Raw genomic sequence first — 12,969 nt, 5'->3', positions numbered from 1 at the left:
CTTCTCGCAGCGGCCTGTCTCTTTTCTCCTCTGTCTTATAACGCGCCGGTACCGCTGCTGCTCCAGCACGCCCGCGCTGTCACATCCACTCACCGTCTCTCTCTCTCTCTGTGTTTCTGTCCAGGAGGAGCAGAACAGAGGGAAGCCAAACTGGGAACACCTAAATGAAGACCTTCACGTCCTAATCACAGTTGAAGACACACAAAACAGAGCAGAGATCAAGATGAGGAGAGCGGTAGAGGAAGTCAAGAAGCTCCTCGTACCTGCTGTGAGTATATTTCCTGCAGAAGCGCCAACATGCGTTACACTGTTGACGCTTTCCCAGCTGCCATCGCCTTGCTGTTCTCCATCATTTGGGTGTCACGGGGAGATGAAGAGCTTTAATAAGTGCTGGGAAGGTTTCCCATAGTTTCATAACATAATAATACCACTGCATATGGCACAATAACTCCACCCCACTGTTTGTATCCTGTTTACTTCCATATATGGACGAGGGGAACAGGTTGGCAGTACCTCCAGTTGAGTGGAAAATCAGAGTGAGCTGCACACACCTCCGGTGCCGGCCACATTTCATCTCCGCTCCCCCTCAGGCCAGACTTCCTTAATGCTGTGCTCCCGGTGGCGGCTGCTAGTAGCTTTGCTGGCATGGAGTTTGTGTTTTGTGATTTGACTGTGGGGAACAGGTGGACAGAGCAGCTGAGGGTTGCGGTTTGCCACAAGGTGGCAACGAACAGAGCTGGGTGGGACCTGGCCAAATGTGAGAGCTTCAAGGAAATGTACTGCAGTTTTTCATTTGGAGCATTGTTTCATTACATTAACCTTGAATTATGCTTTGATTTTTAGGTAAAAATAAATTCTGCACATGCTGTTGTCATTTCAAAACCACAAAGAGGTTTTCAGTCAGGACAAAATGTTCACGATTTTTATTTTTATTTTATCTTATTTGCCCATGCTGCCCAGTTCTTGTTGTGTTTGTCACTGAAATGGTATGTTGGTGACTCAGATTTAGTTTTTCCTTTTAAAATTGCTTCATTTTTCCTTTTCTTTTTATTTTGATGATTATGGCCTGCAGTTAATACATCTCCCCCAAAGTTGCAACGAGGCTTTCCCTTCATAATAATGACATGGACATGCTTTTTTATTTGCTTGAGCAACTTTGCTTAATGCATATTTTTCTTCCACTCAACTTTCCATTAATATGCTATACCTAAGCATTCTTTGCAGTAATTGTGTTGGTCATAAACAATAGCAACATGTAATATTTCTCTTCTTCTCTTTTAAATATATTTCTCTTCTAAAAGATTTTAAAAATCTTTTGTATTGCTCAATAATGAAGTTATCTAGTTTTTATTAACAATAAGCCATTTAGAAATTAACCACAATGAGCCCTTGGGATTACGTCTCTGTGTAGCAAATCCATTTCATGCTGTTAAGGTTTTCAACCTTGAACATTTGATGTTTCCAGCGTTTTTGTTCTTGAATAAATCTCTTGATATTTGCATGCACATGTAGACATATGTTCAACATCTGTGTGCACTATAACTTGGAGAATGAATCACTATTCATGCAGATCCGTTGCCACATTCACAGCAATGCTTTTACATCACTGACAGCTCTCTGAATATAAAATTCATGAAAAAAGGGCCATAAAAATAGCATCTTCACTCTTTGAGAAATCTACTGTGTATGCATTTTGCGTCCTAACGAGTACATCAAAGATGGCTGTGAGTCATTACCTGAACCACTGGGTGGGTTAAAAAGAAGCTCTTTTTATTCCTCCGACGTGGGGGAGCAGCTTCAAGGCCTTTTGTGAGAAACCAGATGCCAATGAAATCCTTTTCTCTAATTTTTCTGCTACCTTTTAAAGAAATTGTTCTGGGTATTTTTTTCTCGCATCAGTTTGCTCATTTCCAGTTTGGATTCAAAGTCAAAAAGAATAGCTAAAATGCAGATATTTTCCATTTAAATAGCATTAACAATTCAGTTTCAAGTATAAAGTGAACAATTTTGTCACATATGAAAACTGCTGCTTTAAGTGAAGTTTATTTGTATGGCACATTTTAGCAACAATGCAGGTCAAGGTGCTTTACATTATAAAAACACAAATACAAAGTAGTAGAAGACACCACACAATTGAGAAAACCAGTAAATATTACATTTTGACAAATGTCATCATTACACACCAAAATGTTGGTCAGAGTTTCATTTATTATGGTTCAAAAAGCAACTCTAAACTGGTGGGTTTTCAGTCTGAATTTAAAGGAACTCAGAGCTTCAGCTGCTTTGCAGTTTTCTGCAAGATTGTTCCAGATTTGTGGTACATCAAAACTGAATTCTGCTTCTCCATGAAACTCTTTGCAGAAAGCAGCTCTGTTGCTTTGTGCAGCTTAGTGTTAGGGACTAATAACAGTTATTTTCATTGGGAAAAGAAACTGTTGAAAGCCGAATGAATCACTCCTTCACTGTTAGAAACATGACAAAAATCACCATGACAGCAAAATAACTCAGTAAAAATATTCTCTCAAATTTCAGAATTGTATACTGTTCTCCCCAAACACCAGTTGGTCGTGACTAAAACTACAAATTTTTTCCCATATTTTGTGTTACCCATATTCCGCACTCGTTTTTGTCAGTTTTGACCCAAAGCATTAGATTGTCTGCTATGCTGGAAAAATGAAGATAGTCGTTAGTTTGTTTCACATGATTAGGCATTTATCTAAAACAAAGGAAGTTCTTGCCAGGAACAGGAACTAAATCTTAGAGAAAAGCTGTGGCTGGAAACAAAAACCATGTGATTTCCATACAGCGAGATTTGGGCAACGTTTGCAAGACGTTCTGCAAATATTGCTAAATCGAGCATGAGATGTGTTGGTAGGTTTCCGTCAAAGAATCCTGAATTTAGCAATTGAACAACAATTTCCTTGCTTACTTTTAGGGGAAAGTTTTAAAGTCATTTATCCTTGGTGTCAATTTTTACTCTCTAGATCTGTTGTTTTCTCTTGACGATGTACACGTTTTAGTTTCATTATATCTGTGGAATCCAGAATAAAAGTATCATTGCGAACCCATAAATACACACACTTGCTCTCTGTTGCCCCTCCTTTTGCCCCTTTGCCCTTTAGATCCCTGAACTCTTCAACTCAAAATGAACTGTGAGCACTGAAGCATCGTTGAGGTGAGAGAAGTGGAGGCAGAGGGGAGATGGGTGGGAGAGCTTGATTGAGCTCCTCTTTCAAGTGTGGATTTATTCAACTGATCCAGGCCTACTGAACACACACACACACACATGCACACGCATACAAATACACATTCTCAAAAAGAAAAGAGAAGAGGATTTACATGTGTGTCTACACACTACTAAAATGCTCTGCTCATTGCCTGAGTCTCTCGTTAAGGCCCTCAAACCGAGCCTTACAGCGGAGCCTCTCTGCACTTTAGGTAACCTCCACTCAGAGAGCAGCGGCGTCTGCATGAATCCTGAACAGCCTGTTCCACTTTGCCTCCCTGCCCCTTCAAGTGCAGCAGAGTCAATAATATTTGGCCTGTGGGTAGTCTGAGCCCCACGAGCGACAGGGAAACATTTGCCAACTATGAAAGATGCAGAAATGTCTAAAATTATGTAGAAGTCTGGGGTAAACATTTCATCGCTTAAGTCCAACTCCAACTGAATTACCTCCATATGCTGTCAGTGATCTTCTGCTGAGCTGTGTGACACAATCCAAACAATGCCCAGATGGCAAAACACTGAAATTCTTCTGCTGAATGATAAATATTTGCTTGTCAACAGTGAAAACTGCCACAACACGATGACTTATGAGATATAAAGCTCGCATTTGGCTCAATGAAGGACCTGGCTGGCCTCTGTTTGGCCTGAACCAAGTAGGAATGGTTTACTGTTGGCCACAAAGCAGCCAGGATTCTCCCTTCAGTTTCACTGACAGAAAAATCACTGTTGTGACATTGCTCAATTTAACAAAGTGAAAGTTTTCATAAAAAGCCACACAAATGATTCCACTGCACAGTTTTTACACAAAGTGTACATAATCTTATGGCTTCTACTTGGACAAAGTGTTGGACGAAAAAAAAATAAAGGCTGTAATTTTGTTTTTCTGTTGTCTTCCTGAAGCAAACATCAATATGCCAGTCATTTGAATTCCCAAAAGGGATTTGACCACTTTCTCAATTTCTCTGGAGTAAAGCTGCTAATCTTCAAAATAATGTATAGAACTTCTCTGCTTCCCATTTTGATTGATCCTGTAAACCCTAAGAAGAGTTAATCCTAAATCTTGTCTGTAAATGTAGAGTTAGTGTTAAAAACAAGCCCTCAGTACCGCTCCCCATGTTTTCTGAGAGATCAAGTTGTTGCTGTAGAGCGAGAAGTCGGCTGCTTAAAGGGTTTATACTCATGTTCAGTGTCAGTTTGTTGTCTCAAGCTGACGTCTTAAACCAAATAAGAACTTAGTCAATTTCAATCTCTGAGCTCAACCCCAAATAGACGAACCAAACTTTAGAAAGATCTGGAAGGGAAACGGCCCATAGAAAGTGAATAGCCACTGTGAACATGGTGGACCGTGTACAGCCCCCATCCCCACTCCGACTGAAGCTGTCATTGTCGAGAACAAAGTGAGCATGCTAGCAGCCTGGCCAGACAGTGGCCTGGAGCACTAATCTCCATTTGTGGAAACCCAGTCCTGCCTCCTGAGCCCAACACGCTGCTCTCATTCCCCCCCTCCTTCTCCACACACATTGCACTCCATTTTCCTGTCACAATTTTCTTAAGATCTATTTTTAACCCTTTCTAAAGGGGTTGTAGTGCAGGTATTATACACTAAGACGGTATATTTCTTAACAGAGCTTCGGATCCTTAAGTTCCCCACCGCTCTTGCCCTCCATCAGTCCCTTTCTTGTTTCTTCTCGCTGCCATCCTCCACCTTCATGAGGAAAGATAAAGTTGATGGTGTTTTTTTTTGTCTAAAGCAGACAGATGGACCTTAATAGATGCCAAGCTTGGCTATCTGTGGGGTGTTGTGTCTGTACTCACCAGTATGCATCCGGCTTGGCAGAGTGCGGCATGGCAGCGCCATCAGAACCGCTCCGTCTGGAGAGGCAGGCAGGGAGGATGATGCAGAACTTGATTTAAGCAGTGGAAGTGTGTTCTAGGCCACCGTGTTCTGACTCCACAATCCATAAACGTTCCTTTTGTTCCTCCTCTTTGAGCTCTCGCTCTCGCTGCCTTTCCCTTTCCGTCAGCAGTGTATGACAAATGAGTACAAAACACCATCTGGCTGCACCCATCCATGTGTGCTTTGCCAATTAATGATGTTTATTGTCTATTAGGCTTACCTATCACTACCATTCTCTTCTTATTTGCTCTTAATCTACTTTGCCGCCTTGTCTTTTCATCCATCCATGAGATCCACCTGTATTTATGATCAGAAGCTCACATTTATCATTAGGCCTCCCTGATTAGCTCAATTACTCATGCTTTTTGTCCATGCAACCTTAAGAAGTCTTAATATGTTTCATTAATTTAAAAAAAATAATAATTTGGCCTTTAATACCCCAGTTATGTAATCTCATGTATGTAGTTTTATTTTTCCCCCATGGGACTCTTCTGTCTGGCAAAAGCAGGTTTTGACAGCTAGCTGGTTGTCTTTTGTGCCTCCATTATGGGTAAGTGCATTTATATTGCCAGGTAACCGGACGACTTTCGTTTTCGCAACTGGCTCACTTCCCAGTCAACCTAAAAACAGACCCCAGAAATTTTCTTTGTTCCGATCCTTGATTGTAATAATATTTTTCTATCTTATATTTTGTTCAAGGTTGCATTAAAAATGTATTAAAAAGTCTCAAATCTGACTTGCTGATACCTTTAAAGGGGATTAGGTTTTGCAGGACTTTTTATTGTGACAGCTCGCAAAATATCTAATTTTGCTGCATTTAGTGAATAAACAGATAATAAAAACAGGCGTGCTCTGCTAACAAAGTACAACCTTGCAGTCTGGTTGTAGGTTGCTAGTTTTTGTCAACCTCACAGCCTTCCTCTCCCTGTAGGCTGTTATTGCCTTCATCAGGCTAATGAAGGAGCTGGGCTGGATCATATTAACCTTCTGATCTCCACCTCCCTGGACACCACTTACAACAGTCTGGACTGCACTATTCACTGCTCCCATTATGTATCTAAATATATGTATGAGCGTGTGTGTAAAGAGGAGAGTGTTTTGTCCATCCCACCTGCACGAACACACCACACCTCCCACATGGATGTTAATCATCTTTTTAATTGACTTCCTCGACTCGGTGACCTCTGCTTGATACAGCCAGACTCCATCGCTGTGCTCCTCCTGCACTGCTCTTAGTCTACTTTATGTGCATACAGTCTATTTTCAAAACTACACACCGTCAAACCTGAAGACTTTATAATATTTGTCTTCAAGCTGCTGTTGTTCTTGTCTTCCATATTACTCAGTATTTCTCATTACTCCCTTTAATCTTTTATAAAGCAAATTTGTTTTGTTAACGAATTGATAGACAGAACCAATGGAGTTCAGCTGGGTGTAATTTAGTGTGCATTCACACCAGCCCTGTTTAATTCGCTTTAATGGAACTATGGTTTGTCGAGAAAGTTCAGTTTGTTTGAGAAGGTGTGAATGTGCAATCAAACTCTGATGAGGACCAAAAAATTAACTCTAGCGTAGTCTAAAAACCGAGGCCTCGGTCTGTTGAAGTGAACTCTACCGCTCTTCGAATTGATATGTGAATGCTAAGCAGAACTGAATCTGCTCCAAAAGCAGGAAGTGAATTACAACCCAAGGTATTCCTGGTTGCATTGGTGCCAATAATAATCACTTCTGCATGCCATTTATAGAGTTACTTTGTGAGGAGTGATCAAAATTAGTCTTCTCAAGTGTGAAGCTGATTATTTCTACAAGCACATCAACATTTATTTCACCTAATTTCTTCGTGGACATTAATTCTGAGTTTTCAGAAGGAGCCAGAGACTGAAGATGCATCTTTTTGGTGAATTCACAAATAAAGCATTTCTTTATAGTCTGTTCATATTATATAATATTGTATTATAAGTTCATTTTTGGACATTTTTATGTATGATCACAAAATGAGGCCATCTTCTTTTAGCCGATTGCAAGTCTTGTCTTCTTCTGTTTAAGCTGGCCTTCATTCCTGTATTCAGTGCCCCCTAAAGGTGCTATGAAGTAATTGCATCAAAGGGAATTCTGCTTAGAGTTCCTTATTTTATTTATTGAAATATAAATATCTGCCATAACTCAATTGATTATTACACTTATAACACCTTTTCACCTCCTTTGATCTGTTGATTTGTTTTCAAACTAACAAATCATCTCATTATTAATGGTCTTTTTTTATTTTAATTTTTATTCCATTTTCAACTAAGACTTGACATTCTCTGAGAAATTTAACACTTTCTTTTTTGCTCTGTCGCTTTCTTGCCATCTTTCTTCATCTTCCATCTTTGTGTTTTTTTTCTCTACATTTTTGTTATTGCTCTATTTTTTTCTCGCTCTCCTGCTGTTCGCTGTTCTTTCACTCTGCGGGTAACTGCAGGGACAAGGCATTCACCACTCTGTTGTATTACTCCATCTGCGGTGGCCTTAAGGCGACCTCATCCCATTAATAACACACATCTTAAAAACCACTGAAGAGACTTGAGATGTCTTCTTCTGCTGCTCTAGTCACACACAAAAGAAGGACACAAAAGTATATCTGAGTGACTTGCATAGCAGAAACCAACCTAAAGCCCTCTTCACTCTAGTTTTTATTCTATTATTGCATTCAGTTACTAGCAAGCGTTTTTCTCATGTGTCTGGAGACCTGGCCTGCTCTGCTCTCGTTCCCTGCTATCCTTCCTCTACACCTCCATCTGGCCATCCCTTCTCGTCTTCAGCTTTGTGGCTCTCCTGAGGGGCAGACAGGTGTTACTGGCCTTAAAAAACTGTAACCTCATAGAGAACAACCTACCTGATCTCCACCTTCCTTGTGCTTGTGCCTCTGCTCCCAAATTACTGGCTTAAAAAGTAAAAAGACTTTTAGACTTAGACTTCCTTTATTGTCATTGTACAAAAAAAACCACAAGGTGAATCTTGACAATGAAATGTCGTTACTTGGCTACCAGTGTAACAGAGCTAAAACCTTATACTACACAATAAATAAATAAATACAATACAAGTGCCATAGAATACACAGGTTCAGTGTTGTGAACAAAACTAAACTAAAGTGCATGTATTGACCATGTCCATGGGGGGGTGGTTTGGTTTGTGAGTGTGTGTGTGTGTGTGTGTGTGTGTGGGTGTGTGTGTGTGTGTGTGTGTGTGTGTGTGTGTGTGTGTGTGTCACACAGCTGTCAGATGTCTTTTAAAAAAATAAATAACAAAAGTCGTGATTTAAATGCTGAACTAAATTTGATTCCAATTAAACAGTTTCAGAGTCTTTGCCACCTTAATTAGAAACAACATAGTTGGTTCGGAAATACTAATTTTAGGTTGTTCTGCTTTGAAATTCTCTTTGTGTGATAACCTTGGGAAAAAATGGCACTCCTGCAATAACAAGTATTTTTTCAAAATGATAGCTTACTCTAATTACTCATTTCTAACAGAAAAAGATCCTGATGATCGGCATTGCTGCTAAAAAGAAAGTATATTGATTGTTAGGAATGCACCAATATGAAAATTAGTACCAATACCAACATCCGATATTATTGCTATTGTTGCAGATATTTACTATTGTCATCACCATTATATATATATAAACAGTCAGTCTTCTTCAGATTTATTGCAAGACTGACTGCTACCAGACATCCTTCCTGTCCACATTACTTTGATGATATGAGTTACAGCAGTTAATTTCCTTCTTGCCGTATGGAGTATTTTTGAATTTTAAATGATGCTATACACTTGCTACACACCAGCGGCCCTTGAGTGTGTAGCACCAGGTGAGAAAGGCAGTTTGTTACTTCTAGTTCCCAATTTCTTGAGAAAACATACAGAGAAGGGCAGTCAAAGGGGCGAGAGGTGGATTACACTGAACATGGCTCATATGTTTAAATGCCTAAATGGGGATAATCTTTCAATCCGATAATTTTTTGTTGGATTAAAAGCTGCTAACGCTATAATAGAACTAGCTGCATATTTTTTTTCCCCTCTGTGATTGGAAAAAATAAATAAATCAATGCTCCAATCTGAAAGAAAGTTTGATCTGTCCAGATGAAATGTTTGTGTTCATCCACCCGGGGGTGCGCCTGCAGAAGGCTTCAGAAAAACAAGAACAGGAAACATCGGGGTGTGATTTCTGTTGATTCCACTGCTCCTGTTCCTGTTTCCCTTCTCATCACCACTCTCCTCACGCATTCAACCACAGGAAGTGGTGAAAATCCAGGGCAGAGTGGTGATTCCACTCTGTAACATTAGTCCCTAACAGCATGTTTGAACTCTTTTCCCATTGGAGTGGTGTGGATAAAACCACCTTTTGTCTCACTCCGTCCTCACCAACTTGCAGGCAAAAAACATAAATGGGTCCAGCTTCATCTTGCCTTAAACATTTTGTCCTGGGGTTAACCTGTTCCTAATAATTTTATACATTCTGTTCATCTGAGGTCAGAAGGTTTGGTTAGTTACGTGGTTTCATATTTAGGTTTTTAAATTGGCCTCAGTCCCCAGTGCAGGTGCATTCTGTGTAAGCAGGCCCCTTGCAGCATGTCTAAAATTGCCTTGACAACTTGTCCTGTTAATTTCAGTTCACGGTCATACACACACGCATTTCGATCCCCAACCGCCCAAATCTCTCACATCATTGTGAAATTACCACCTACTTAATCTACCAGGTTGTGTTTGGCTCCTTCAGGGGGTGCGGGAGATTGGAGAGTCCTAATGCACTACACACCAAAAGAAGTCTACTAACAAGGCTGGCTAAAAGGCCCGGACAGTTTTAATCTGCCCTTGTCCTCCTGTGGCGTGGAGAGGGACCAAGCAGGCCCCTGGCCAATCTTTGCCTCTCTTTGAAGGTTCCCCTAATCCCTTTACAGAGACGCAGAGAAATGCAGAAGTATGCACACTCCTGTGGGTTGATTTCAAGAGAGTCGCAGTCAGGACTCTAAAGGCCGACTGCTGACAGAACCCTTGGCGTCTCTCTGCCACTTTGTCTTTTTGTCTTACACATGCAAATCCTCCCACAGTAGTTTCTGAACTTGTGGTGGAACCGTTCTGCGGCCAAGGTTCAACATTTGAAGTCAGAATAAACACCCACGCGTGCGCACACGCATGGCTTTCATGTCTCCTCCTCCAGCGACCATGCGCCTCAGTATTGGAGGCAGGGAAATAGGATTGTAGAGCTCTAGCATTTAGAGCGCCTAAAGGCTGCTCGTCAAATTCAGCTTTCCTCAGTCTGTGATGCATCATTCGAGTGGCTATGGCTCAAATAGTTGTCCCACCTTTGGCTTTCTGCGCCAAAGGTGCAGGAAGGTTAAGTTCTACCAATGGAGCAAAAACCTTTTTCACAACTGCAAATATAGGATAATTTATGATATCGATAGTGGTAAACCAGTTGTCATCTTTTACGTTAGATATAATTCACTCTTCAGTATTTTTAGTTATCATTTTTTGTCAGTGTATCTTTTTTTTTTTCTTACAGTGTCCAAAAATAAGTATTTTTTTTCTGACAGATGTGCATGTTTTTAAAAAAAAGTTGAAAGATTGATTAGGTCTAAAATTGAAGAATTTGGATGTTTTAAAGGTTTAACACAGAACCTCAGCTATACTGCCTGCTGAAAATAATGAGCCATCAGAGAACATAAAACCAACTCACAAGGTCTCTTAATGTGCTTTTAATCTCTTAGATTTAAAAGTCAACTTTAGACAATAAAATGTCTCAAAAACGGACAAATTGTAATGGCTCCTAAATTCCTTTAAGCACATCTTAAACGTGTGGGACTGTATAATCCTCCACACTGTGGCATTAAATTGTTTCATTTAATGCACCGCTTACTGAGAAATTTGGTTGTTACTTTGGATTGTAACAAGACTACAATGTTCAAGTATTCACTCCTCCCCTGCAAAACCTTGAAAGAACTTTGCTTCTCAAACAGACATTTTGCAGATTCCTTAGGAAATTACAATAAAAATTCTTACTTTGTCATTGAACATACAGTGTTCTGGTTCGGTGATCTTTCTGGTTGAAATTTGTGCTGTTTTTGCTTGTTTCTATTTCACTTTTAGCATGTTTGACATAAACAAAAACATTAATAAAATTAATGGATTTTATTTTCACAGCGTAATCCAGATATTTACACACCCGATAAAAGACAGGTGTGGTTTGTGTCATTTGGGATTCATGAAAAAATCTAATAAAATATGGAAAAATTTCAGAGAATTCTGGAACTCTACAGACCTCATTAATATCTATACTTGGCAAATCTTTCGGCATTCACCACATGGTTATAATTTTAGTGATCCAAACTGACCTAAAACAAAAAATTAATTAAGAAATGCCCAAATGTTGCAAAATATGGTCCCTCTAACAGACCAAACTTTACTTCTGATTGAAGTATGCTTAGTTATTTGGAGAAATTCAGAAAAGTAAAAAAAAAAAAAAAAAAAAAAAAAAGGTTGTTGTTGATGCCAGCCTTCGACTTAATGAATAACCTCAAATGCTTGGCATTGTCAGGTTCCACCTAAGGAAGGTGTCTTCAAAATGTATCCCCAGTTGCTAACATACACACACAAACCTTCAAAATGTTTGCATTAACATCTCACATGAGATTCTCAAATCTCTGTTATAAGAGAAGGCTTCAGTGATCTGCTTTGAGTCAGGATCTCTGAATCTGATGCAAATCCTTTTGCAGCATTTAAACCTCCCAAATCATCCCTACCCAAATCCCTTCAAGATATTCCCCGCTCGATTGGATGGCATTAAAGGATCGTGGCGACAGAACAATACATTGTCTGCCAGTGTGGCAGAATGAGGTATAAAAGCTGGGGTGGGGAGTGAGGGGAAAGAGAAATGGAACAAAAACGGACGGTTACTCTAAAGGTTGCAGGAGCAGATTGAGTGAGAGGGTGGAGATTTTTTTATTTCCATGCAGAGAAATGCTGATGATTAAAAGAGAGGAGAGGATAAACGAGCAGCTGTTTGTTGGGCTGTACAACACGGGGATATCATGAGACACAACTTGGCATCAGATGTTCTTTAAAACGGATGCAGATGGATAAGCTTGAGTCATTTATCTAACTTGAGTTGTAAAATCTAGGTTTAATTTTCTAGGTTATTACTGAACTCTAATCTGCTGGTAATGACTTATATGGAATCCCTATTCTATACGGGTCAACAAATCAATGTTTTCCACAAGCCAACGTTTTTCTTAGAGAAATTCAACTTTTTCTTCTTTCGGAGTCTTTATATGTGCGGGTTACGGGTTGAAGGACAAATTCTCTTTTGCCCCATTGTTTTTCTCTTTTCTAGTTTTGGTGGCACTGAGTCTATGTATAAGTCTGTCAGCAGATATTGATGGGGTTAGCACACAGCACCAGGGCAGCCCACTTCACTCTCCTGCAGTCCAATAAAAGGCTGTAATAAGCCCCATAGATCTAGGAACATTTGCCAGGTCTGGGGCACAGACTGTGCTTGCCACCCATACATTGCCCTTTTCTCCTGACCCCAGAGTAGCTGTAGACATGCTTTATGGAAAAATAAAGGACCATTTATGAAAAAATCTATATTTAAGAGAAGAATTATTAAAGTATATCAGAAAAGTGTAAGTATCACTTAAACATAAATATATTTACAACCAATAAATAACCAAGACCAACATTTTCAGGATGTTGTTGGTATTACTGATGCACACTTTTTCCAGCCCAACATAAACTCCATGTTTTCATTTAAAGATTGATGTGATATGATAAATTTTCTTGATGTTGCTCAGGATCCAAGAGGGCCACTTTG

At 39.8% G+C, this 12,969-nt stretch overlaps 1 protein-coding gene across 6 annotated transcripts in view; it reads left to right on the top strand.

Moving 5' to 3' along the window:
* The window catches only part of qkia (QKI, KH domain containing, RNA binding a), an 82,880-nt gene that overhangs the window by 46,959 nt on the left and 22,952 nt on the right, over positions 1 to 12,969 (top strand). For all 6 annotated transcript variants that reach the window (XM_055053492.1, XM_055053488.1, XM_055053493.1 and 3 more), the window contains exon 4: positions 125 to 268. In XM_055053492.1, the coding sequence (XP_054909467.1) occupies positions 125 to 268 (144 nt within the window). The remainder of the gene's footprint in view (positions 1 to 124; positions 269 to 12,969) is intronic.

The sequence above is a fragment of the Poeciliopsis prolifica genome, unplaced genomic scaffold, assembly GCF_027474105.1.
Source record: "Poeciliopsis prolifica strain line A6 unplaced genomic scaffold, Auburn_PproV2 SCAFFOLD037, whole genome shotgun sequence".
In the NCBI taxonomy this organism is placed as follows: domain Eukaryota; kingdom Metazoa; phylum Chordata; class Actinopteri; order Cyprinodontiformes; family Poeciliidae; genus Poeciliopsis; species Poeciliopsis prolifica.
The sequence above is the reverse complement of the archived record's forward strand: the minus strand, read 5'-3'. Positions and strand labels throughout refer to the sequence as shown.